A 23,559-nucleotide genomic window follows, 5' to 3' on the forward strand; every position below is an offset into this window, starting at 1 on the left:
TCTATTATATGTCAAAATATGCCCACGCAGTCGCCAACAAGTTCGTTTTATTGAAATTGGTGGCCATTCCCTTCTTGAACGCTTTAAATATCTCCAGTTGTTCGAGATATTTTAGGCTGGCTTGGTGCTCACACAGTTGTATTAATCGTGCATTATCAAAGTCCACCCTGACATCATCATCAAGGCGAAAGAAACCAATGCCGTAGTGGAAAGGCATTTTTGAATGGAGTATTTGTGCTCCTTGATCCTTGTTTTAAGGCAGCATGCAGTAGCACCAATATATTTGCCTGGACAGTTCACTCTGTGATTGTAAATAGGGATAGAATATATTCCTGGGATTATTAGAAAATCCCAGTGTCATACATATTTTCACTCTTCCTCAAATAAATCATCATGTTTAAAAAATTTTGAGCATTGGAAATAAAACCACTTATTATACTTAAATAAAATTAAAAAAGAGGTTAAAGAAATATTTAAAAAATGAAAGGGCTAATTAATAACTTAATTGCTGGAAAATGTATTTAGGGTGTTCAAGCTAAATTAGTTTCAGCTTAGAAGTATTTTTATTAACCAAGTAGTCAAAATAGCAAGTTAAGAGAATAATATAGAGCAGCTTATAAAAATAAGAGAAACTTTTCAAAGTTGTCTCATTTCTCAACCTAATTGAAAGTATTTTTGATAAATATGTGGTCTCTGATTTCTTTGTAATTTATTAAAGGTGTAATTAAATACAATTGATTTTTATGTAATTTTCCATGGAGATAACTTCTCTAAAATGTTTTTTTCATTTTATATGAAAATGATAATTTAACTCAGACCATGTTTGCAACTAACATTTTTTCTAATTATAGCTTAAAACAAAAAATCAACCAGAAAAGATAAGGTGTTTCAAGTTGTATTAATGGACCACAAAACAGAAAAACTGCCTAGGAAACACACCTTAAGAAACTAAAAATTGCAGTCATCAGAAAATCAGCTTATCAAAAACAACAAAGTGTGTCTCCAAATTCTACAGAAGTTAGGAATTTGTAAGATATTTTTTAAAATATGTGATCAAAAACACTTATTTCAACAGTACAACCAAAAACTTATATTAAATTAACTTCTATTACACCATTTGTATTCTAAAATAGAGATGATAAAGTTTTTCTGTTAGGTACAAAAATGTGCAAGCATTCAATGGAATGATGTTACAGTAGATGGAGGTAATTACAGGTACTTCTCACTTTACGACCGAGTTCCGTTCCAACGACTACATCGTTAAGTGAATTGGTCGATAAGCGAGGAGCTTGCGCCGGGAATATAGGTCCATTGTAAAATTATACAAATTATGCAACAAACTTCAAATTTATTCATAAAAAGACTATTATAGTATGCTATTAGCCTATTATAGTACGTTCAAGCCTATTATAGTATGCTTAGTGCGCATGTCACCATTTGCCACTGACTCCAAATTCTACTTGAATTTGCTTGAGTCTCAGCTTGAGCTTGACACTCAAGCTGAGAAAGGGGATTCCCTGAATTGCAGGTCGAAACTCGATTGGTCGTTAAGCAGATAGGTTGTAAAGTGAGGAGTACCTGTAGTCAAAATTTTTAAGAAAAAATTTGGGCTAATCACCTCCACAGCAAAAGTGTGTTAATAGTCAATGTTGTGTTTTCATTAGATCCACAGTTTTGGACCATAAACAATGGAGATTACAAACAAAAAATCTTAAACAAGACAAGTTCAAAAAGACTCAATTCAGTAATTTAACATAAAGGATATTGTCCAAGAGCAAGGTTAATTTAGTAATTACAGTAAAACCCTTACTCTTGTGTCAAAGTTTGTGCAGATGTATCAATTAAACCATTGTCATAATGACATGCCAATGTTCAAATATTTTGAATCAAAATGCTTTTGATGATAACTGTTGTCTGAAGATGAAGAAAAACAATATCCAGAAAACATTCATTAAGTAAAAACTAAGACTTCAGTATTAAGAGGATATAAATTTTTCTTTTTATTTAAATCCACTATAAAAACATTGTTACTCATTTATGTACAGATATACTGTGTTGGCCTGAATATTAGTTGTTTTTCCCAATTTACAAGGGAAAAAAATTGCTCTCAACTTATATTCAAGTCTGGTTCATGTTTACTTCAGTTTTGATAACTCTTTGGTACACATTATACAGAGTTAAATTGACACTAAAATTTTGAACATCAATTGTTTAGCAGTGCTAAATGTCAGTTAAGTTGTGTCTTGTCTTGCTGCAGTCTTCAAAATAACTAAAGGAATTACATGTTCAGTGCAATTGTAAATAATCCATTAGTTGATTGTTCAAAAACCAAGCGATTGTTTTTATTGGATTCAACAGAATTCACTCAGTTTTGGTAATGTCTACAGAAATTTTATTTTGGTATCTTTTATTTTACTCCTAGGATTCTATTAATTGAGTGATTGTCAAAAATGGTGGAAGCTTACTGAAAGTTCACAGCAAAATTTTTTTTGTTGTAAAGTGCAAATTTCTATTATAATCATATAGAATACATAAATCTATAAATTATATGTTTTAGAAAAGCTTTATAAAAAAGTTTTAGACAGTTATAAAAAAAATAAGAATCAAAAATGAAATAGTCTGAAATATGCAAGGAAGTGTACTCTTCTAGTGTGATGTAGGGCAGCTTGCTACCTGACACAAGACATTGTTGCAGTTTTGTTCTATAATTAGAAAGATTAAATGAAATTAATCTTTTATTTATTTTATTTTTAATGACGACAAAAAAAATTAATAAGCTACAGTTTGTGCTTATGTGTCTAATACATGTATTTCTTTCTATGAAACGAATTATTTGAATATGATTTTCTGATCAACTATGGATGATTTAAGTGCAATTTGTAAAAATTACTAAGATATCAATTAAAAATTAATTAAAGTAATTTTGAAAACAAAGAAATGCAATTGAATGTAACTACTTTTCATAAACAATTGCATAGGTAAAAAGTAATAAAAGTTTCACTTACAAGTTTTCTGAAAGTAGAGCAGTTCTGTGAAACATTTCATTAGTCTTAATGGCATAAAGCAAGCCTGGCCAACCCAAAATGTTTTGCGGGCCACTTTGATCACGCATAACATTACGGTGGGCCACAATTTAGGCAAACATGCTTTTAAAAAAGTAAAACAAATTACAAAATGAATAAGATTTTATTGTTATATCAAGAGTTCGTACTCGCACTTGTGCATTATAACAATGACACATGCAAATTTTCATTTATTTAATTGTTTTGGTATACACATAATGGGAAACAAAAGTTGTAATAGATATGATATCGCTTAGTGGGCCACACAATTCTTTGCTTTATGCCAGGCCTGGCATAAAGCAAAGAAGCAATTACAATTAATTTATATGGAAAATATTTTTGAGTTTCCCAAACTCAAAATTAACTAGTAAATTACACCAAATAACACAAAATAATACTAACACACAGTAGACCAGAAATAATATAATATAAATACAGTTTACACAAAGTAGAAATGTGAGTACAGTGTAGTTAATGAAACCATACAAGAATTACTCTCTCTGGAAAGTAACCTTTAAACTATGAAACTGCTCTTATCTCAAAAACAGATCAAACCATCCATGGCTATCTTTAAATTCCATTTTTGCAATATTTTTATCACTATCATCCATTATTTCTATTTCAGCTTATTGAAAAAACTGATTTCTTAAGAAACATAACGGAACATCGTACTTTGTATATCCATCAGTCCATTCAAGCAACATATTTCGTTTTATTTATTTTTCTAATGGATGCATAAAATAAATCAACATAAAGCACAAATGCTAACAGGCAGAATTAAAAGCTAAGATGGCTTGATATTGAATGTAGTTCCCAGGGAAAAAGCTTGAAAACTCCTATTGCTGCTTGGAGTGCACACTGTCTCTAAACTTGCTCTCTGAAAAACAAACACTAAGTGCTATTTTTAATTTTCACTGTTTTTTTTTTTTTGTAAAACTGAAAATTCTCTTCAAACTTCTTTTGTTAAGTAAATACATGTATTAATATAGATTTTTGATAAAAATGAAATGATGTAAAGTGAACTTTTATAAAGTGTGGGATACCTGTATTCAGGTAAATCTTAGAATTACAGTAGAATTATGAAAGCTTGTTGGTGATACACAATTATAAAGAGTTCTAAGAAATGTTATTGGACAGAACAAAGGATGTGCTGTTCAAAAAGGCTTCATGATGGAAAAAAAATAGGAAACAGGAATGATCATGACAAAAGTTCTGATGAAGATGAAAGTGATAAAGTATTGTTTCAATGGCTTTCCAACTTTTTTTTTTAATGCAAATTGTTAATTTTGAATTCAAATAAAAGGTCAATTTATATTTGGGACCTAATTTTTTTCAAAAAATAATCATTCTAAAATTAGGAGTTGATTTACATTGGATTCAATATTATAATTATCAAGTAGGCAAAATGATAGTTTTAAAGTGAGGAGTTCTGATATTGTAGTTGATTCATGCTACGTTTTCCATTATTCAGTGAGACATCAGCGCATTGATAAAACTGCTTCCATATTTTAGCTTGCTTGCAGCACCATCTCAAAATGCTTACAAAATTTCATTAACAAGGTTGAGGAGCGCTAGCTGTTTGCTAAGACAACGAGCGAAATATGGCAGCGCCATGTTCAAAGGTTTTAATTGAACTAGAAGATAAAAATTTTCTTTTAAATATGGATGAAAGAACTTATGACAGTTTTTCTATCTGAAAGACTGAGACTGACAGGCGTAATTGTCTTTTCGTCTTCGTATGTCAGATACAAAGACTGAATTTCTTAGTTATATTATTTGTATCTTGATTTTAGATATCAAGTAATAATATAATAGTTAGCATTATATAACCCAGATGTCAACGTTCAGCAAAACCATTATATATATTTTTCATTTTTTATTACCTATATTTTATAATGCAATCTATGGTATATATGTACTCACAGCACATTGTTTTGTGTACCTTTATAATTTATCACTATTGCTTGTTAAAGATCTTGTGAATGAAAGTAATTAATTATTTACTGTGTATAATTTAAAACTAGTAAATGTTTCATATTTTCATTAGAAACAGCAACCAATATCAAAATTTATTTTAAAGAACTCGTGAAGACATCGTTCAGCACAGTTGATCTAGGCTTGCTTGAAAATATCGTCACTGTATCTAGACACAATGTCATGAACATAACCAGATATTTTGGACCTATCTTCCTGATATTCCTCATTGGAATCGATCGCAGCTATTAAAGACGAGTCTTGTAGCTCATCGTAGTCATTTTTGAAAAAGCTAGAATTGAGATTTATAACCGATTGCGAACAAATACTCTAAACATTTATAATAGATGCTGTGAAAACGTAATCCATTTTTATTAGCACAGTGCTAGCTGTTGTGTTCCTTCTAACATGTCAGCAGGAAATTAAATATTTCACATATCTGCTAGCAGATATCAAGTGCTACGCTGAATAACGGAAAATGTGGATGTTTTTCTTTATATATTTGTGTCCATTTCAGTTTGTTGTTAATAAAACAAATACAGAATTATGTGCTTATGAGAATCATGGCTTCATCCAAACCAGATATGAGGAAATATTCACAAACTATGTAGTGCAATATTTTGCAAATTTTGACAGTCTCCCTTCTTGGTAACTCTATGGCCAGACAAAGTGATCTCTTGCCACTAAAACAGCATACTCTAATGAAGTTGGACCCAAAATACTTCAAATTTGAGAATGAAATAAATAAAAGTCAGTCATCACTTAACAACTTACCTGTTTAATGATCTTGATTATGACCAGTTCTCCAGTGCACGAAATCCTCTTTCTTAGTTTGTCTTGTTCCTGCAGTCAGTCAGTATTCATTACTCAATGCATTTACAATCTCTAAAACTACATATTTTGTTCATAAATTTGTATTTTGTGCACCTCATAGTACAAGATCAAGTGAGGAGTAATGGCACCAGATGGGAAAATAGCAAAACTTTTTTGCAAATCTGAACAAACATAAAGATTAAGAGATCAGTTACAAGTAACAAATATGGAATGTGACAAAAATACTACAATGCACTCAATTACAAAATTTTGGAATAGTAATGGGAAATCTCATATAATAAAGCTGTTATAAGACTTTTCCTGGAACTTCTTTCCACACATTCTGAAATGCTGTACCAAGTGATGATATTTGGCATAGTATCAGTATCCTCTTTATCTTCCCATTTACATCTTGGTTTCTAAAACTTATTTTTTATAATAATAAATTTAATAAAGTAATTATAACCACAATTACATAAACACACTACTGTTGCATCACCAGTTTTCAATCAATATTGCCAATTTATTCCTCTGTTTACCATTGCTTTAGTCTAACAGTTTTCCCAATACTATGGTCCTGCTTTGCACATAATGTCATATCTGTGATATTATCAACAGATGATATTACAACTCAAAAGAATTTTTGACAACTAAAATAATATATTTAAAGTGCTATCTGTAGCTTTGCTGTGAAATATTTCATTTTATTTACACACAACAACATTACTTTTTGTCATTTTGTTACAGAAAGTGAAACTAAAGACGACATTGGGTTAATGTTACCTATGGTAGCGAACATGGCAGCTCGTCTCTGAAACAGTGGGGACGCACGTTCTAACCTAACCTATTCTAATAAATTACCATAATTATTGCCAACCAAATTATCAGAATAGGGGTAATTTATTAGAATAGGTTAGGTTAGAACGGTCATCCCCACTGTTTCAGAGACGAGCCGCCATGTTCGCTACCATAGGTAACATTAACCCGACATTATTACTGTTTTGATATATTTGTATCATTTTTTAGATAATTTTAGTGTAGAAGTTCATTTTATACTAATTAAAGTAATTGTCTGTGTGATGAGTATATATATATATAAACTTGGTCATTTTCTTTTATTCTCATACTTACTGATATTATTATAATGAAAATTCAATGTTACGTTATAATTGTTGCATTAATCACAGAAATTACACACCTGAGACTAAAAGAATATTATGTGGCACAAAAGTGTTAAAATATTTTTAAGATGGTCAGAATTAGTATGTTTTTCATCCAACTCCACCCCAAAATTATTCTTAATGACTCCATAGCCCTGTTGTTATAAAATTATTTAATTTAAAAGTTCAAAATATTTGTTTTCATTATTTGATGATTTGATTTAATTTTTTAACAGCTTGATGATGATATTTAAATTAAAAATTGTTTATACTGGTATTTATAGGAACATTAGACAATGGACAGATATTTGATTCATCACGAGACCGAAATAAACCTTTTAAATTTCAAATAGGAAAAGGAGAAGTTATTAGAGGATGGGATGAAGGAGTAGCTCAAGTAAGTGTTTTAATAATGTATGATGCAAGTATTTCTTTTTATAAATTTTCAATTTTTTTGTGACATTCAAAATGAAAATTTTTTTTGGAGTGTTCTGTCTGGCAGTCTATGGAATGGCATGAATATTCATTCATGATATGTGCTGCTTCGGTTTGATGCAATTAATTGTTCTACTTATATCATAATACCCTTTTTTAACTTTTGTTTTGTGATGACCTCTAAAAGTAAATTGTGTGTAATGAGTGTGTGTGTGTTTTAGAAAAGGAGGAGACATTGTGCCATTGTCTGGTAACTTTGTATGTATTCTAGACTGCAGCCTAGTCCCCTGGTACAAGGGTGCTTTTACTCTGCTTTGTATATAAACTGATACTGCTGTTATTTGCTTTGCAACTGTCAATTTGTACATATTCATTGTTAACGCTTTACATTGCGATCGGGATAAGCTCTCCCGACTACCATATAATGTAAACTGTATCCTGCTTCCAACCATTAATTTCCATGTGTTTATTGAATACTGGTATTAATCAGAAAAGCTTTATGAACAGGATAAGTCCTTCTGTATACTGATATACACTTTATCTCATTGTATTCGCACTTACTAATTGTATTCGTTAAGAGTTAAGACTGCAAAACCGATATGTGGACGGGGAAGTGCCCCGTAGCATGATCGGCAACACTGTACATAATGTTCTCATTCGTCCCGTGGGGGCCCCCGGTAGCTTCTTTTCACACTTTCCTATCTCCCTGTGTTTCCTCTTCTACCTAACTTCTTACTTTCCTAATTTCTTTTTTCTGTTTCCTACAGGGTTAAGTCTGTGTTATAACGGATAGCCCTTCTTATCTTTAACATCACATTCTAGACAGGTTTCTTTGGTATTAGAGAGTATGCGCTGAAGTTTTTCTCTCTAAAACATGACCGTCGAGCACCGCCATCTTGTAATCCTAGTAGTGGTTGGATGTTATTGATAGCAATACCCATTGATATATGTTGATATTTTTAAGCAAAACATTGATAGTATCAACACTATCAGTTATCTGATTTGCAATTGGTTGCTAACCTATGTAAAATGGATGTCAAATAAAGACAGATAGGAAACAATCAGATTTATTTAATAAACAAACAACTATATACTTCAATTAAAAAATTTTTTTAAGAAATATTAAATAGTTTACATTTCTCAGCTTTATTCAGCTTCTCTTCTCAGAGATAATGTCTCTGGCTGTCGAGAAGACTCTCTCAACAGAGGAACTACAAATGCAACCATATTTGTGATAAATTGTTTTCAGATTATCAAAATAAGGATATTCACCATTGTTGACTCAAAATTGAAGTGGGTTGGAATGTGAAGGCTCGATAGGTCATTTTACTGCCAGAAAGCAATAATTGTGTTCGTTGTTGAAATATTTGTATTTGGTGAATGTCTACTCTTTTTAAAAAATCAAAAAAATCAGTTACGTTATTTAGACTTATTTTCTTGTTCAATTTCATGTCCAGATGGTACGGCATTCATTCAAGTTGAATTTATTATATTTGCAAGTTCATTTATTATTGCTTTTTGAAAAATTTATGTAGTTCTCCTTGAGTCGAAAAAGTAGGGCTTTTGAATCTAGATGTAAAATTGTTAAAATGCCACATGTAGTTTGTGTTTTGTAACCATTTAATTTTTTGATTACTCCTTCTTTTAATGATTGCAATACTTTTTACTACATTCTGTGGTAACAGAATTTTCTAGTGTCTTTAGCTTGACATGAAATCCATGAACAATTGGAACAATTGAAGATATTGTAACCTATGTATCACCCAAGATGCTGTTAGTTGCTTGTTCAAAAGATTCTAAACAATTACAACTTTCTTGTAAAACTACAATTTCTTCAGTTGTTGGTGGCAAGGAAGATTTTGGTAATGAAATAAAAGCGAGTCCTATATTGTCTTTTAATTCTAATAAACTTCTTATCATATTTAGATAACTATTCCAACAAGTTACTATTTTCCAAGTTACTTTTTTAGGCATTTTCTTTGTTCAGTTTGGATATCTTGGAGTTTTTCAGAAGCTTTGGTTCAGGTTTTAAAGCGAGTTACTCCTTACATTTTTTTTTTATTCTTATCAGTTCTTCATCTCCTACTAGATCATCCTGAATAGCGAGGTTTAGGCTGTGGGCAAAACAAGGTAGATTCTTGATTTTTAATATGCTACATGCACCTAACATGTTGGCTGCATTATCAATAGTTATGCATATGATTTTATCTTCTAGAGACCATTTTAAAAACTTCTTTCAACAAATTTGTTATATTCTCTGGTGTATGAGCAGTAGCCACTATCTGTGTTTCAAGTACACACGATGTAAATATATCATTAAAAATAAAATGGCATGTTATAGTTAAATATGACTGATTATACAAGTCACATATCGGTAGTTATGGATACATGTTTCACTGTATTGATCATAACTTTCAATTTTTCTTTACACTCTTTGTATAAGTTTGGTACAAGTATGTTGCCGATATATTTCAGTGAGGGTAGTTTATATCTTGGTTCTAATTCGTGTATAAATTGCACAAATTCCTTATCATTAATGATAGAATACAGTTGTGAATCACATGCAATGAATATTGCCAATTTTTTATTTATATTAGTTGCCCTTTTGCTATTGACATCGAAAACATCTTGATCATTGGTGAAATATTGACTTACTTTTTCTTGTTGTGTCAATGGCCACTTCAATGATTAGTTTTCTAAATCTTGAGCTCTAGATGTTGAAACTGACTTAACATTATTGCTAAGAAAAGCTTTTCTAAATTCAACAGGATGTAAATGTTTTATATGATCCCTTAAATTTGATGTGTTTTCCGATGTTTTGTACATGTTTTTACATAAACATTTTGCAAGTTGTTTGCCTTTCTCATCAATTTGGAAATACTCCCAAATATTAGATTTTTTTCTGATGGATATTCTACAATTAAAGATAACAAAACTTCACAGCTACTGGTTAAACTTAGAAAGAATAGATGGCGTTTACTCAAAGGTAACAATATTAAAAATTTTTTAAACTGAATTTAAAATATGATGATAAAAAAGAAATATTTAGTTTCATGTGAAAAGTACAATAGAAAATTGGACTATCGATAGCGATGATATTTTTAAAACATCGATAGTACCGATAGCGTTATTGATAGTATCTGATCACTAAATCCTAGAAGTTTGACAATTTTGTTTGGAACGTCAAGCATAGTGAATAGAAGTTCAGCTTAAACATCAGTATTTTTCTGTTTTTGGCTAAAATTATAATGTATTTTATTAAAATAATGATTATTTAAGCATTTGTGAATAATGTTGTAAAGAAACAGAAGATTTTAATCCAGAAATTATTTAATTATTCAATTTTTTTGCAAGTGATGTGAAGTGCCTATAGAATTTTTATATATTTGTGTTTATAATAGCTTATCATAATTCTGTAAAAGTACTAATATAAAATAATTATAACTGTACAAAAATTTTTCTGTTTGATGTTATTGAAGGGTAAGTTAGAGATGGATTAAAATAACATGCTGTTCGAGTTTTTTTTTTTTTGGTTGGGGTTGTATGGGTTGTATATCATTCAAAAGGCTTAATTGAAAATTGAAAATTATTTCCCAAAATTTCCAAATTGGAACATTGGAAATATTTGTATAAATATTTGTATAAAAATATTGGAAATATTGTATAAAAACTTGATATCTTTGATATTTTGTTTGTTAATGTTAATTTTTTCTTAAACAAGTTGTGCCACTTGCACAACTTGTTTGTGTGTTTTACTGCAAGTGTTACAGATTTTATGATAAGCTACTGACTAACATGGTGCAATTGTTTTAGTGATGTTTTTTTTATATGACACCAGTATATCAGTTTACTTTTGTATACCAAATGTTGACTTTCGAGAATGGGATGATGTTTGAAAGATTGGTGTTTTGTAATACACCTTTGTAGTCTTTATTCATTTGTGAGACCTCGTTGGTTCTTTTGACCAGCATTCTACCATTCTCTATGCCCAATGGACTATATACAGTGGAACCTTGTTTAATGAGCATAATTCATTCCAGAATCTTACTCATAATGCGAAACACTCGTTAAGCAAAACAGTTTTTCCCATAGAAATTAATGTAAAATACGATAATGCATTCCATGCTGAAAAAATACTCAAATATTTTATGTATAACATTTATTCAAAGAAAATTACACAATATACACTGTTAAAAAGAGTGACTCATCTTCATCTTTTCTTCTAGCACGGAATGAACCAACCTGGAATGCGAATTCAATTTGCAAAAAAAAAAAATCACAGATATGCTTGATGAAGACGCCAAATGATATGCCAAATTCTTGGGCCATGCAAAGGCTATAATTAAATATTAGAAATTAATTAATTTGACTTGAGGTAGGCAGTTTTGCTGCCATCTCATATTAAATTTAATAATTATAAATAATTAATTTTTAATTTAGATATTTTAAAAATTTAATTTGGAATTGATCATTAAATTTAGTAAGAGATGGTGTGTTTATTATTATATAACGGGCTATGATTGTCGATGTTTATATGGAATATGTGAACACAAGTTTGGAAAAATGTGTGAGTGATCACTAGCGACACTAAGATGATAGCTGAACGAGTGCTGAACACTGACTGATGGAACGTGTGCACAATCTTGAATTTCCCATCTCCTTGTCACTTGTTAAGCGAGTCAAATTTTTACAATTTTGTTTTGCTCGTTAAGTGAGGTTTCACTGTAACTCCAAATGTTTCATGAATCTATCTAAAACACTGTACATTGTATCAGCTTCATGTACACAGTTGTGTCCTGCCTCTTCAAATTTTTGTTCAATTTAGAGAAACATTATATTGCCCATTTTTGAGAAATTCCATGATGGCAGACATGAAAGTATTTCTATTTATTTATTTATTTATTATATTGAATTTGGCAATGTCTCGCAGACAATATTTGCCACCCACATTACAACAATCCTAATTAATTTAAAAAAAAAAATGTGGTAAAACTAAAATAAGAAAACAACGTGAGAGTAATAAAACAATAACAAAACCAATGAAAAATTATTTGAAGTGTAGTATCTTTTTACAATTGGCTTTGAATTTATAGAAGTCAAGGAACAATTATCTTCAATTTTGGTAGTGGTTTTTTGATAGCAGTAGAAAAAAAGATCTGATTGTTACATTCGGGCGGCAGTAGGACATATGGATACAAGTTAATAATCTACTGTTAAATATAGAATGTAGATAAAGGTGTAATGAGCAGGAAGAAGGCTGTTAAAATATTTGTATATATAAATATGAAAATAATCTATATGTTGGAATAAGTTAGGAAGGCTGAGACAGATTTGTGACATCAGGAGAGTTAGTAGATGGCAGATGTGATAGATTGTTGAGGGTAAAAAAAATTTTGTTTAGCTCTATTTAAGTTTATTTAATGTAGATACAGGAGCCGAGGCCGATGTAGGTAATGCATAATCAGTTAAAGATTGGAAATTAGCAAAAAGAAAATAGCATGGAGTGTGTTTTTATTTGAAATGTTTTTAAAATTTTGCCAAAGCATTCTGTGGCAGATGGATAATTTTTTGTTGAATTTTCTATATGTAGGTTAAAAGAAAATCTGTTATCAAATGTGACACCAAGGTCTATTAACAAGGACACTATTAACAATCTCTAGACACTGACAATTAAGGAAAAAATTATTACTGGGAACAACAAGGTTAAAAATCATAACTCTTGTGTTGTTAGGGTTTATTGAAAGGTTTAATAATTTAAATGACTTGTTTATATGATCAATATCTTTTTGTAGTGTATGTTGGCAACTATTAGTTTTTATGTCAACTTTAACATAATAATAAATAAAGTAATAATAAATGTTGTTTAAAAAAGAAATACTTGGGATTATCTATTTGTGAATATGATTGTGCTAGGGAGGCCCTAGTGTTAAAGTTACTTTCCAACTTGACAGAACTCCTTTGACTTGGTGTCCTCATTTCAATCTCAAATTTCTACTTTTTCTATTACCAGTTTTAAATCTGACCATTGCACAATTCAAATTATTCTTAACAAAATTCACACCTTCATTCCATATAACATTTGTACTATTTTGATTCCCAATTGGTCAACGGTTAAATGATTTTCATTGTCTAAGTGTTTGAGTTTTCTTGATTGGTTATTTCTTCTGGATCCTTCAATTAACATTAAACCATAAACACTAAATATTTATAACTTTTTCTTACACCCTAATAAGCAGTTCTTAAATTATAAAAGAATAAACCTAAACAGTCAAAAAGGCATACAAGAACACTAAAGAAAATGTGCAATCATATTTGATCTTTATGACATAGATGGAAAGAAAACAGAGATCCCCTCTCACTCTACATTTATAATGTTACCTTAAAGCAGTATTACAAAGAATGTAAACTAAATTATCTAAATTATATTCAAAATTGTTACTGATTTTGCTTTTGATCCTAAAACATTCTGGCTCTTTGTTCCTAAATTTTAAAAGTGCATTCAAAAGTCACAACAACATTGCCAATAGTGAGATATACAACATCTATAATCAAACTAAATCACATTTTTTCCATATGATACCTGAAGGTCAATTTAAACTTCTATGTCCTAATTTAAACTATAAAAATCTATTTGGTCACGCCCCCTCCCAATCCATATTCTCCTAAGCAATTCTTCTTGATGTCATAAAATTCGTAAATACTTTCATCTATAGTCCTGATCACATTCCTACTATTGTTTGTAAAAAGCTAGCACCTATTTCTGCCTCTGTGTTTCTACATTTATTTTCCTTGATCCTAGACTCTGGATTTTTACCTACACAGTGGTCACTGTCTCTAGTCTGTTACCTAAAAAAGTACCTAATTCTTTCCGGCCAAAAAACTTTTTGAAACCCTTCTGTATAGATCAATGTATTATTCAATTATATCTTGCCTCTCTTTTTGCCAACATTCTAGTTTAGACAATTTCTCAACCACTAATAATCTATTAGAAATTCAATACGTAATACTGAAAAACTATGAATTAAAACTTCTAACATATGTTGTCTATATTGATATTTCTAAAGCTTTTTGACTGTTTAACTCCTAACATTTTTCTGAATTGTCAACTGAATTAAATGGCACTATTTTAATATGGCTTAATAATTATTTTCTACTTTGTATTTATAAAATTAAAATACCTGATTTCTATTTCAGTCAATTTTCTCCTCTAATAGGCATTCCACAGGGATCTATACCCAGCAATCTATTTTTTTATAGCTTATATTAAACCTCTCTCTAGCATCACTACCTCTTTTATAAATGCATATGCTGATGACATAAAAATTGCTAATAGTTGCCAACACACACTACAAAAAGATATAGATCATATAAACAAGTCATTTAAATTACTAAAGTTTTCAATAAACCCTAACAAAACAAAAGTTATGAATTTTAGCCTTGTGACAAGTTGACAAGATGATATAAATAATTGAATGATTTTTGTTATTTACTCCCATTGAGTTTTTAAAACCTAGATATTAACATAGTAATTTTTATTTCAGATGAGTTTAGGTCAAAGAGCAAAACTGATCTGTTCTCCTGATTATGCATATGGTTCAGTTGGTCATCCAGGAATATATCCTTTTTTGTCTTAAGTGTTTATTATTATAATTCTTGCAATATTGAAGTTTTGTTGAAGTTAATAATGAAGTTTTTAAATTATAAATAAATATATTTTAATTATTTAAGTATGTTGATTAAAAGCAATATTGCAAAGAATCATGCAACTTTGTCAGGCAATGTCCCAAGGTCACTAGCATGACTTCTATGGGTTTACAGAATTGAGTTCATTCTCAAAATTTGGTGGGCTGATTTTGATGAAACTTTGCCATTTTCCATTAATTGTGATGAGGAATCTATATATGTAGTGAAGGTCCATTTAAATGTAAAATATAAGGGTCCATTACTTCATTTTCAATATACCAGGGAGTCAAAGTGACAATGTCCATCCTCCCTGACATGATTGAGCACACCTGATTGGATTTAGGGGTGAAAAATCAAAAAAAGCATTGTGTGCATCTAATGGAAAATAGGTGGAAAAAATGAACAAAACACAATGATCGCTTTTTCGTGCAAGGATTGCATCTCCCATGGCTCGCAGGTACTTGTCCCATGGCAAGTCTTGGAAAGGCAGGGGCAGAGGGGGTATGTATCCAGGGTGCTAATCTTCCAAAATTATTACATATGCAAACTAATAAATTCATAGAAAACTCATCTGTAAGTATTAAAAATTATGTTATGAAATATAATAAGCATTATGTTAATAAAAAGTGATTTTATAATTTAAAATTAATATATTCAATAGGATCAGTTATTTAGTTAAAATGAATAAAAATAACTATAGTTGGAGTATCATGTTAACACTCCAATAAGTTGCATGATGACCTAGTTATTATTTACTTATTACAGAATTTGGGATCTTGTGTTAAGATTAATGATTAAAATTAATTTTAAAATTTTGAAAGAAAACATTGAGTGAAAGTGGAATTTGAACTCAGAACTTTTACTTTACAGACGTTTTAGATTTATTACCAGTCATACTGCCGTTAGATCTCTGTCTGGTATTTGTTTCCTGGTCTATATAAATTCTGTAATATAATTATTTATTTATAATTAATGTCATAATTCCTTTCCTTGGAATTGGTGTTGATTGAGTGTTTTAGCTAAGAGACTGGTTTTCTATATTTTATCTTTAAAAATTTTTAGAAATATAGCCATTTTTATTTATTTTAAGTGATTTTATAATTTTTCAATTTTTAAGACTAATGAAAGGCTTATCTAAAAGGCACCATATTTAAGTTTGCCTCTGGTGCCAAATGCCAGCCATATATATAAGTATAAGGATAGGCTCTTTTGTGGTAACAAGTGCAAAATTCATCTGTTTGCATCCATCAGGTACAAGGATTGCCTCTTCTGTGCTTAACAAGCACAAGAATAATTTCTTTCTTTCTGGCTCCACCTCATTTCTATTGCGTATCATGTTAACACTCCAATAAGTTGCATGATGACCTAGTTATTATTTACTTATTACAGAATTTGGGATCTTGTGTTAAGATTAATGATTAAAATTAATTTTAAAATTTTGAAAGAAAACATTGAGTGAAAGTGGAATTTGAACTCAGAACTTTTACTTTACAGACTTTTTAGATTTATTACCAGTCATACTGCCGTTAGATCTCTGTCTGGTATTTGTTTCCTGGTCTATATAAATTCTGTAATATAATTATTTATTTATTGACTAGAATTAAGTCAATTACTAATCTGGGCTTGAGACATATATTATATATTGATAAAATCTAAGTAATTTTTTAATTTTTATTTTACTCTTTAGTAACAGTAATAAGTCTAACACAAATTATACATTGATACAAATTAATCTTGACATACAGAAAAGATACAGTATACATTTGATATTAACATTACAATGAGCAATTTTAAATTAAAAATGTGTCTTAGATTTTAAGTATGTCACTTCACTAAAATATCAATAGAATAAAGGTCTTTTAATATTATTTGCTGAAAGATTTATTTTTTCAGACTCAAATGAACTTCTGGTGAAAGTTTTTACAATTGTTATTTCATCTTTTAAATTGCTTGGTTTTTTGAAATTTAACAATGGGGAATAATGTAATTCTTGTTACAGACAGTTAGAAACATATTAAACAAATGCAGAGTTTAATATAAAAATATGGTCAGGACAAATTTATCATTACAAAAAATCTTTAAAAAAATTCCTCAAAGACAATATATACAAATATATCTTTATTCCAATCCAGTCCTTTCAAATGCACATTTGAGGAATTAACAATCTCACGGCAGAGTTAACCTTTCTTTATAGGCTGCTCATTCACCTCTAAATGTAAAACAGTTAAAATATCCCTCTGGTGGTAGCACTTCATATATTTACTTAATTTTATATGAAGTGCCACCATTTGAAAGGACTGGATTGGATGTGGAATAAAGACACGTTTGTCTTTGAGGAATCTTTTTAAAGATTTTTTGTAAAAATGAGAGGTCTATGTACTCAAAATACATTCCTCATATTAATTAAAGTTATATTTATTATTCAAATAATGAGTCTAGTTCTTTCTCATCTTGATGTGATAAGCCCTTTTTATTATGGCTGCAATTTGATAGGCTATTCATTTAATGTGTATGTATGCCATTTGCCAAAATACTTAAAAATGCAACTTAAGGGAAATTTCCTCGTCAAGCATGACTGTCATGTGGTTTTTTTATTTATTTATTACGCATACTGGATTTTTATTCCTTGATGCGGGGAGCAAAACCATCTCCCAAACAAAACACTTAAATACAATAAACATAATCAAACAAAATTATACAATGATAAATAACAATTCAGTTGTAAAATAAATTATATAAAATTTACAAAATCAAATACAGTAATTAAATAAAGTTTAAAGATCGGGAGCATCTGTCAATATAATACAAAATACCAAAAAATAGAAACCAAAATGGCAAATTGCTTACCTATAAATAGAAAAAAAATTAGTATCGAAGACACAGCACTGACAGATGCTCCCAAACAGCACTAACAACAAGGCTAGATTTATAGTAGAGGAATCACGCCCCCTAAAACAAAATTTTAACAGATTTTCTTAGAAAACAAAATACATTAAATTTATAACAAGGTTTCGATAAAATTTTAAGGAAAAAAAACCTGGTAAGAACTTCGCAACCAAAGATTTCTTTACGTAACACTTTAAGACGCCCACATTTAGCCAGAATATGCCAGGCATCCACAATTTCTTTCTCAACACAAAAGTTACACAATTCTCTCGAGTAATTATTTAAAAAGTTTAACGAATTACACCTAGCCTGTATAAATAAACACAAAATATTAAGGGAAACATCTTGATTATATAAAGAATTATCAAAAAACGTAACATTCAAATTCTTATACCAACAATTATATACGCTTTTACTTATTTTTTCATTTATATTATATAAAAAATTATCAAAAATGTTTACAAGGAGAAGAGACCAGTCCATTAGATCCAAATCATCATTAATAAAATTAATACCATGATTATTGCATGTATCTATAAGATAACGTGTCCAATCTATAGACTTTTTGTTAAGTATAAATTTCAGACAAACCTTACTCAGACGATGATCATCGAGCTTAGAAATTCTATTAATCCAATTTCTTATCCTACTAAATATTATAAGTTTTATAGGGGTCAAAGCACATTCCATCATAATTAAATAACCTGGTGTACAACGAGGTAAATAAAATAAGTTTTTAATAAATTCAGTCTGTATACCATCACCATTAGTCAGATTAAAACCCCAAATCTCTGAAGCATATAACAAAGAGGGCAATACCACAGTTTTCAATAGACGTAAATAATCTCTCAGATTACGTAATTTGGCAGATCTCCCCAACTGAATGACTTTATTCATCAATAATCTGGCATGAGTTCTCTTATTAGTGTAATGCGTATGGAATAAACCATTAGACGAAAATGTAACACCCAAATATTTGTAATTAGAGACAACTTGAATTGGAGAACCCTTAAACCACCATTTATCTGCCCTCGCACTCTTACCTCCTCTTCGAAAAACAACAATCTTGGACTTATTCAAATTCAATTTCAAACCATTTTCATCTAAATAAATTGCGAATTTATCAATCAATCTTTGAAGTCCAATCACAGAGTCAGATAAAATTACAATATCGTCTGCATAAGCTAGTATTTTAATTTGGAAACCATCTATTTCTATACCATCACCAGAAGAATTAATAAAACCAAAGAGATCGTTCAAAAAAATACCAAACAAGATTGGACTCAAAATACAGCCCTGCTTAACACCAGTCTTAGAAAACATTAATGGCGAACAGTTCCCACCATCTCTTACCATAAACGAGGAATTTTCATACAAAGCAACAAGTAAAGATATAAATTTATAACTGAAACCATAACGCAACATCTTAGACCACAGCAAGTTCCTACAAACTCTGTCAAACGCAGAAGATAAATCCACAAAAAAAGCATACACCTTCCTCCGTTTCCGTAAAAAAGTTTTCTGAATAACCGTGTACAAAACAAAAATATTATCCAATGTGGAATAACTAGCTCGGAATCCTGCCTGATTCTCATGCAATATATTATTAACTTCTAACCACCTAATCAGTCTTCTATACAAAATAATACAAAACAATTTCGAAACACAAGATGATAGCCATATACCTCTATAATTACCAGGAACATCCTTCCTACCATTCTTAAAAATCGGAATTAGAATACTCGTCTTCCAAGACTCCGGTATTATCCCAGTATCAAAAATCTTTGAAAAAAGACACAAAATATGTGGTCTCAGAGTCTCAAAATTCCAAAATTCCATCGGGATCCCGTCAAAACCTGGCGCTTTATTTGGCTTATACCTCCTCAGAGCATCATTAAGCTCACCTGCACAAAGTTCATGGTCCAAAAGTTCATCATACCAATTCCTACAATAATTAAAAATAGAAAAATCAACAAAATAAGGGTCCAGGGAACCAAATAAATTAAAAAAGTGATGAAACCAATCATCAATAGATATAAAGCAGAAATTACAAGACTTAGTCCGCTTAACGTGTCGGAAATAATTCCAAAAAAGCCTATTATCTTTCCCGAAACAATTTTGAATTTTTCCAGCAAATAATTTTTTTTTCGCAATGCAAAATCGCTTCGCCAAACTTCGTAACATAACAAAACGCAAACGATCATTAGAATCATTACTCTTTCTAAAAGATCTCCAGGCTCTATTCCTAGCGCAAATTAACATCCTACAGTCCGAATCGAACCACGAAAAAGAATTCTTATGTCTCCTAATATTAAATCCACACTTACAAGCCAAATTAAAAAGAAGATTACTCAGGTCTTCCATTGAATCAAACCCATTCAAGACACATATTTCCTCCAAAGCCAACCTTAATTCATCCTTTCTAGATTCATCCCAGAACAATCTATTAATCCTCTGCCTCTTCTCTAAAGAAACCGATCTATCATTTCCACAGGCCAGTCGTAAAATCAAAGGGTTATGGTCGGAATCCAAAAACTGACCCATCGTTAAAGAGAGAATATCTTTCCAAATTAACGGAGAAACTATGACCAGATCAATAACTGAACAGCCACGACTAGAGATAAAAGAATATTCACCCGCTTCATCACCTAAACATCTTCCATTACCAATAATCAAATTCAAATCATCACATAGATGAAGCAACTTTCTACCAAAAGAATCAATCACCAAGTCTTTCGAATTCCTATGCAAAGGACAAACAATACCAAAAGAATTGCAAAAAGCGTCAGAAATTATATTCCCCAATCCAATCCTAGCATTAAAATCACCAGCAATCATTACATTCTTGTCATGTAATATCAAACCAATTAAAGTTTCAAAAATAGACTGCCAGTCATTTTCCCTAAAATAAACAAAACATACCAAAATATTACCAAGTTCGGCACCAAATTTGACAAGTATTAGAAAGTTATCTTGATAAATAACAACGCAGGGAAAAGAGGATCTTATTGCCAATAACCAACCTGCACAATAACGACCTTTCGTATGTAACTTAAAAGCCTTACCAAAGTAGAGATTATAACCTTGCAAACAATCAGTTACCTCCGAATTTCTATTAGTAGAACCATACCAAGTTTCAGAAAGAAATATAATATCGTACTGCAATAGATACTTCCAAAAAAACTCGGGTTTATTAAACAAACCAGCACAATTCCAAATTAAAAAGGAAGTACCCCTATCCGGCAATTGCTAGGATGAGACAGGCTTAACCTGGTCACAGTCAACATCGTAAAAGTACTTCGTTCCGTCAATAATAATTTTATCATAAACTACTTTTACCATTCGCGCTCCAGAAAGTTTTGACTGTCTACCGAAATCACGAAGCTTAAATCTAATATTTCTCAATCTAGGAGAAAAGTCATCATTTACATAAACACCATCCGGTTTTAATTCCAGAATTCGTTTCTTAAAGTTCATTTTTTCATAATAATCAACAAAAGTACAAATAATTAATCTAGGGGAATTAGCCTTTTTCTTTCCCACTCTCATTGCCCTACCAATCTTAATGTCGGGCATCTGTAAGACTCGCGTAGCAAATTCAACTATTTTCTCTTTCGTTTCTAGAAATGATTCATCCCGTACCTCTTCTAGACCGGAAATGACAACATTATTTATACGACGTTGGTTATCCAAAAAATCAAGTTCTCGAGTAATATCATTAAACTTTCTCGTAACATTACTTTGATCGCTTAAACCACAATTTTTATCAGCCAATTTTTCCAATATCTCTAATCTGGTATCTAAGTCACCCAAACCTTCATCCAAATTTTTTAACCATTCCGATACATAATTTAATCTTGAAATAAGTTCATCAACCTTAGAATTCATGGAAAAATGTAAACGCAACAGAACACGCATACCCTCTTCGAGGTTAAAATTTTCTCCTTCCAGAAGATATGCAAATTCTTCCTCCTCGCGACTCTTCAAAGATTTCTTTTTACTGCTGGTCTCTCCTTCCGTTAAACTCGGTGAAAACGACTTTCTTTTCGGATTAACCGCCATAATTGTAAAGACTTACCTATAACTATAAATAGAAAAAAAAATTAGTATCGAAGACACAGCACTGACAGATGCTCCCAAACAGCACTAACAACAAGGCTAGATTTATAGTAGAGGAATCACGCCCCCTGGTAAGAACTTCGCAACCAAAGATTTCTTTACGTAACACTTTAAGACGCCCACATTTAGCCAGAATATGCCAGGCATCCACAATTTCTTTCTCAACACAAAAGTTACACAATTCTCTCGAGTAATTATTTAAAAAGTTTAACGAATTACACCTAGCCTAAAACTATAAATAGAAAAAAAAAATTAGTATCGAAGACACAGCACTGACAGATGCTCCCAAACGTCATGTGGTTACTGACATCATTGCAACATACATGCAATAACCAATCCAAAATGGATAAAATGTTTATTCTATATCTAATTCCACAAAATAAGTAGTCTATACTTTCCATCAGAATGTAAAATAACTATAACCAAAATTTCATCTGGATTGGACAAAAATTTCAGGAGTTATAAGGAAATTACACATGCAAACACACACACAAACAAACAAACAAACATTCATACATACAGAAATTACCCCTGAATCTTTTTGCATTTCTCAATGTTTCAAATGTTCCAAGTCCAAAATGTAAAAATCTTGGGGGGTCATTTTGCTGGATCACATACTTTTCCTCTGTTATATATAAAAAGCTGAGAAGGTAAAAAGATAAACACTTTCTTACAAACATTTTTACTTCTGTTTAGCAATTAATCTTACATGAGTTAAAACTTGTAGTCAATACATGTGTGGCATATGAAAATAATTGTACTATGTACAGTACATTTTATATAATATAAATATAGTATTGATTCTTTGCCTAAGGACTATTATTTTCTTTATTTCTTTGTATTATTTAATTATCATGTTAACACTCCAATTACTCTTAGGTAGAAAGAGTACCACTTAGTCTGGGATTACCCAGGTATATATTATATTGATATAATATATCAACATAACATGTGTGTTTATGTTCGTATTAGTATTAGATTCAAAGATTTAAAAATGCACAACGAGCAGAAAAACAACCATAACATTGTGGCTTTACACAAACAGCCGTAATGAGTTCTAGAATCTAAAAAACTGCCTAAATGAAAAATTTATGTCAGAACTGTTAAAAAAAAAAAAAAGACTAAACATGTTCAAGCATTATCAACATACCACAACATATTGTTGCAGAAACAACAAAAGACATTTTTATTAGTGATGTAACAAATAGTATATTCCACCTCAGCCGAATACTGAATATTTGGCTAGGAGAGTGGCCGAATACCGAATATTCGGCCGGGAGTGTGGCCGAATGGCCGAATATTCGGCCAAACTATTCGGCTTGATTAACGCAAGTACGAAAATTGGCGCGCAAACCGCATTATGGCAAGGATCGTGCACCCTGCTCTCTATTTGCCCGCTGTCACTATGATTTTTTCTTCCAGTAGGT

At 30.6% G+C, this 23,559-nt stretch overlaps 1 protein-coding gene and 1 long non-coding RNA gene across 2 annotated transcripts in view; one reads left to right on the forward strand and one right to left on the reverse strand.

Annotated features, from left to right (window-relative positions):
* Fkbp12 (peptidyl-prolyl cis-trans isomerase Fkbp12) overlaps nt 1–23,559 on the forward strand; it is a 42,208-nt gene that overhangs the window by 15,786 nt on the left and 2,863 nt on the right. The window contains exons 3-4 of the mRNA XM_067288214.1: nt 7,294–7,406; nt 14,986–15,059. Of these exons, the coding sequence (XP_067144315.1) occupies nt 7,294–7,406; nt 14,986–15,059 (187 nt within the window). The remainder of the gene's footprint in view (nt 1–7,293; nt 7,407–14,985; nt 15,060–23,559) is intronic.
* On the reverse strand, nt 17,907–22,063 carry LOC136989908 (uncharacterized). The gene is made up of 3 exons (XR_010882974.1): nt 21,934–22,063; nt 18,165–18,322; nt 17,907–18,076 (listed from the first exon to the last, which is right to left on the reverse strand). It is a non-coding gene; the product is annotated as an uncharacterized lncRNA (long non-coding RNA).

Source organism: Centruroides vittatus, unplaced genomic scaffold, assembly GCF_030686945.1.
Source record: "Centruroides vittatus isolate TY-2023 unplaced genomic scaffold, ASM3068694v2 scaffold_769, whole genome shotgun sequence".
Lineage (NCBI taxonomy): Eukaryota > Metazoa > Arthropoda > Arachnida > Scorpiones > Buthidae > Centruroides > Centruroides vittatus.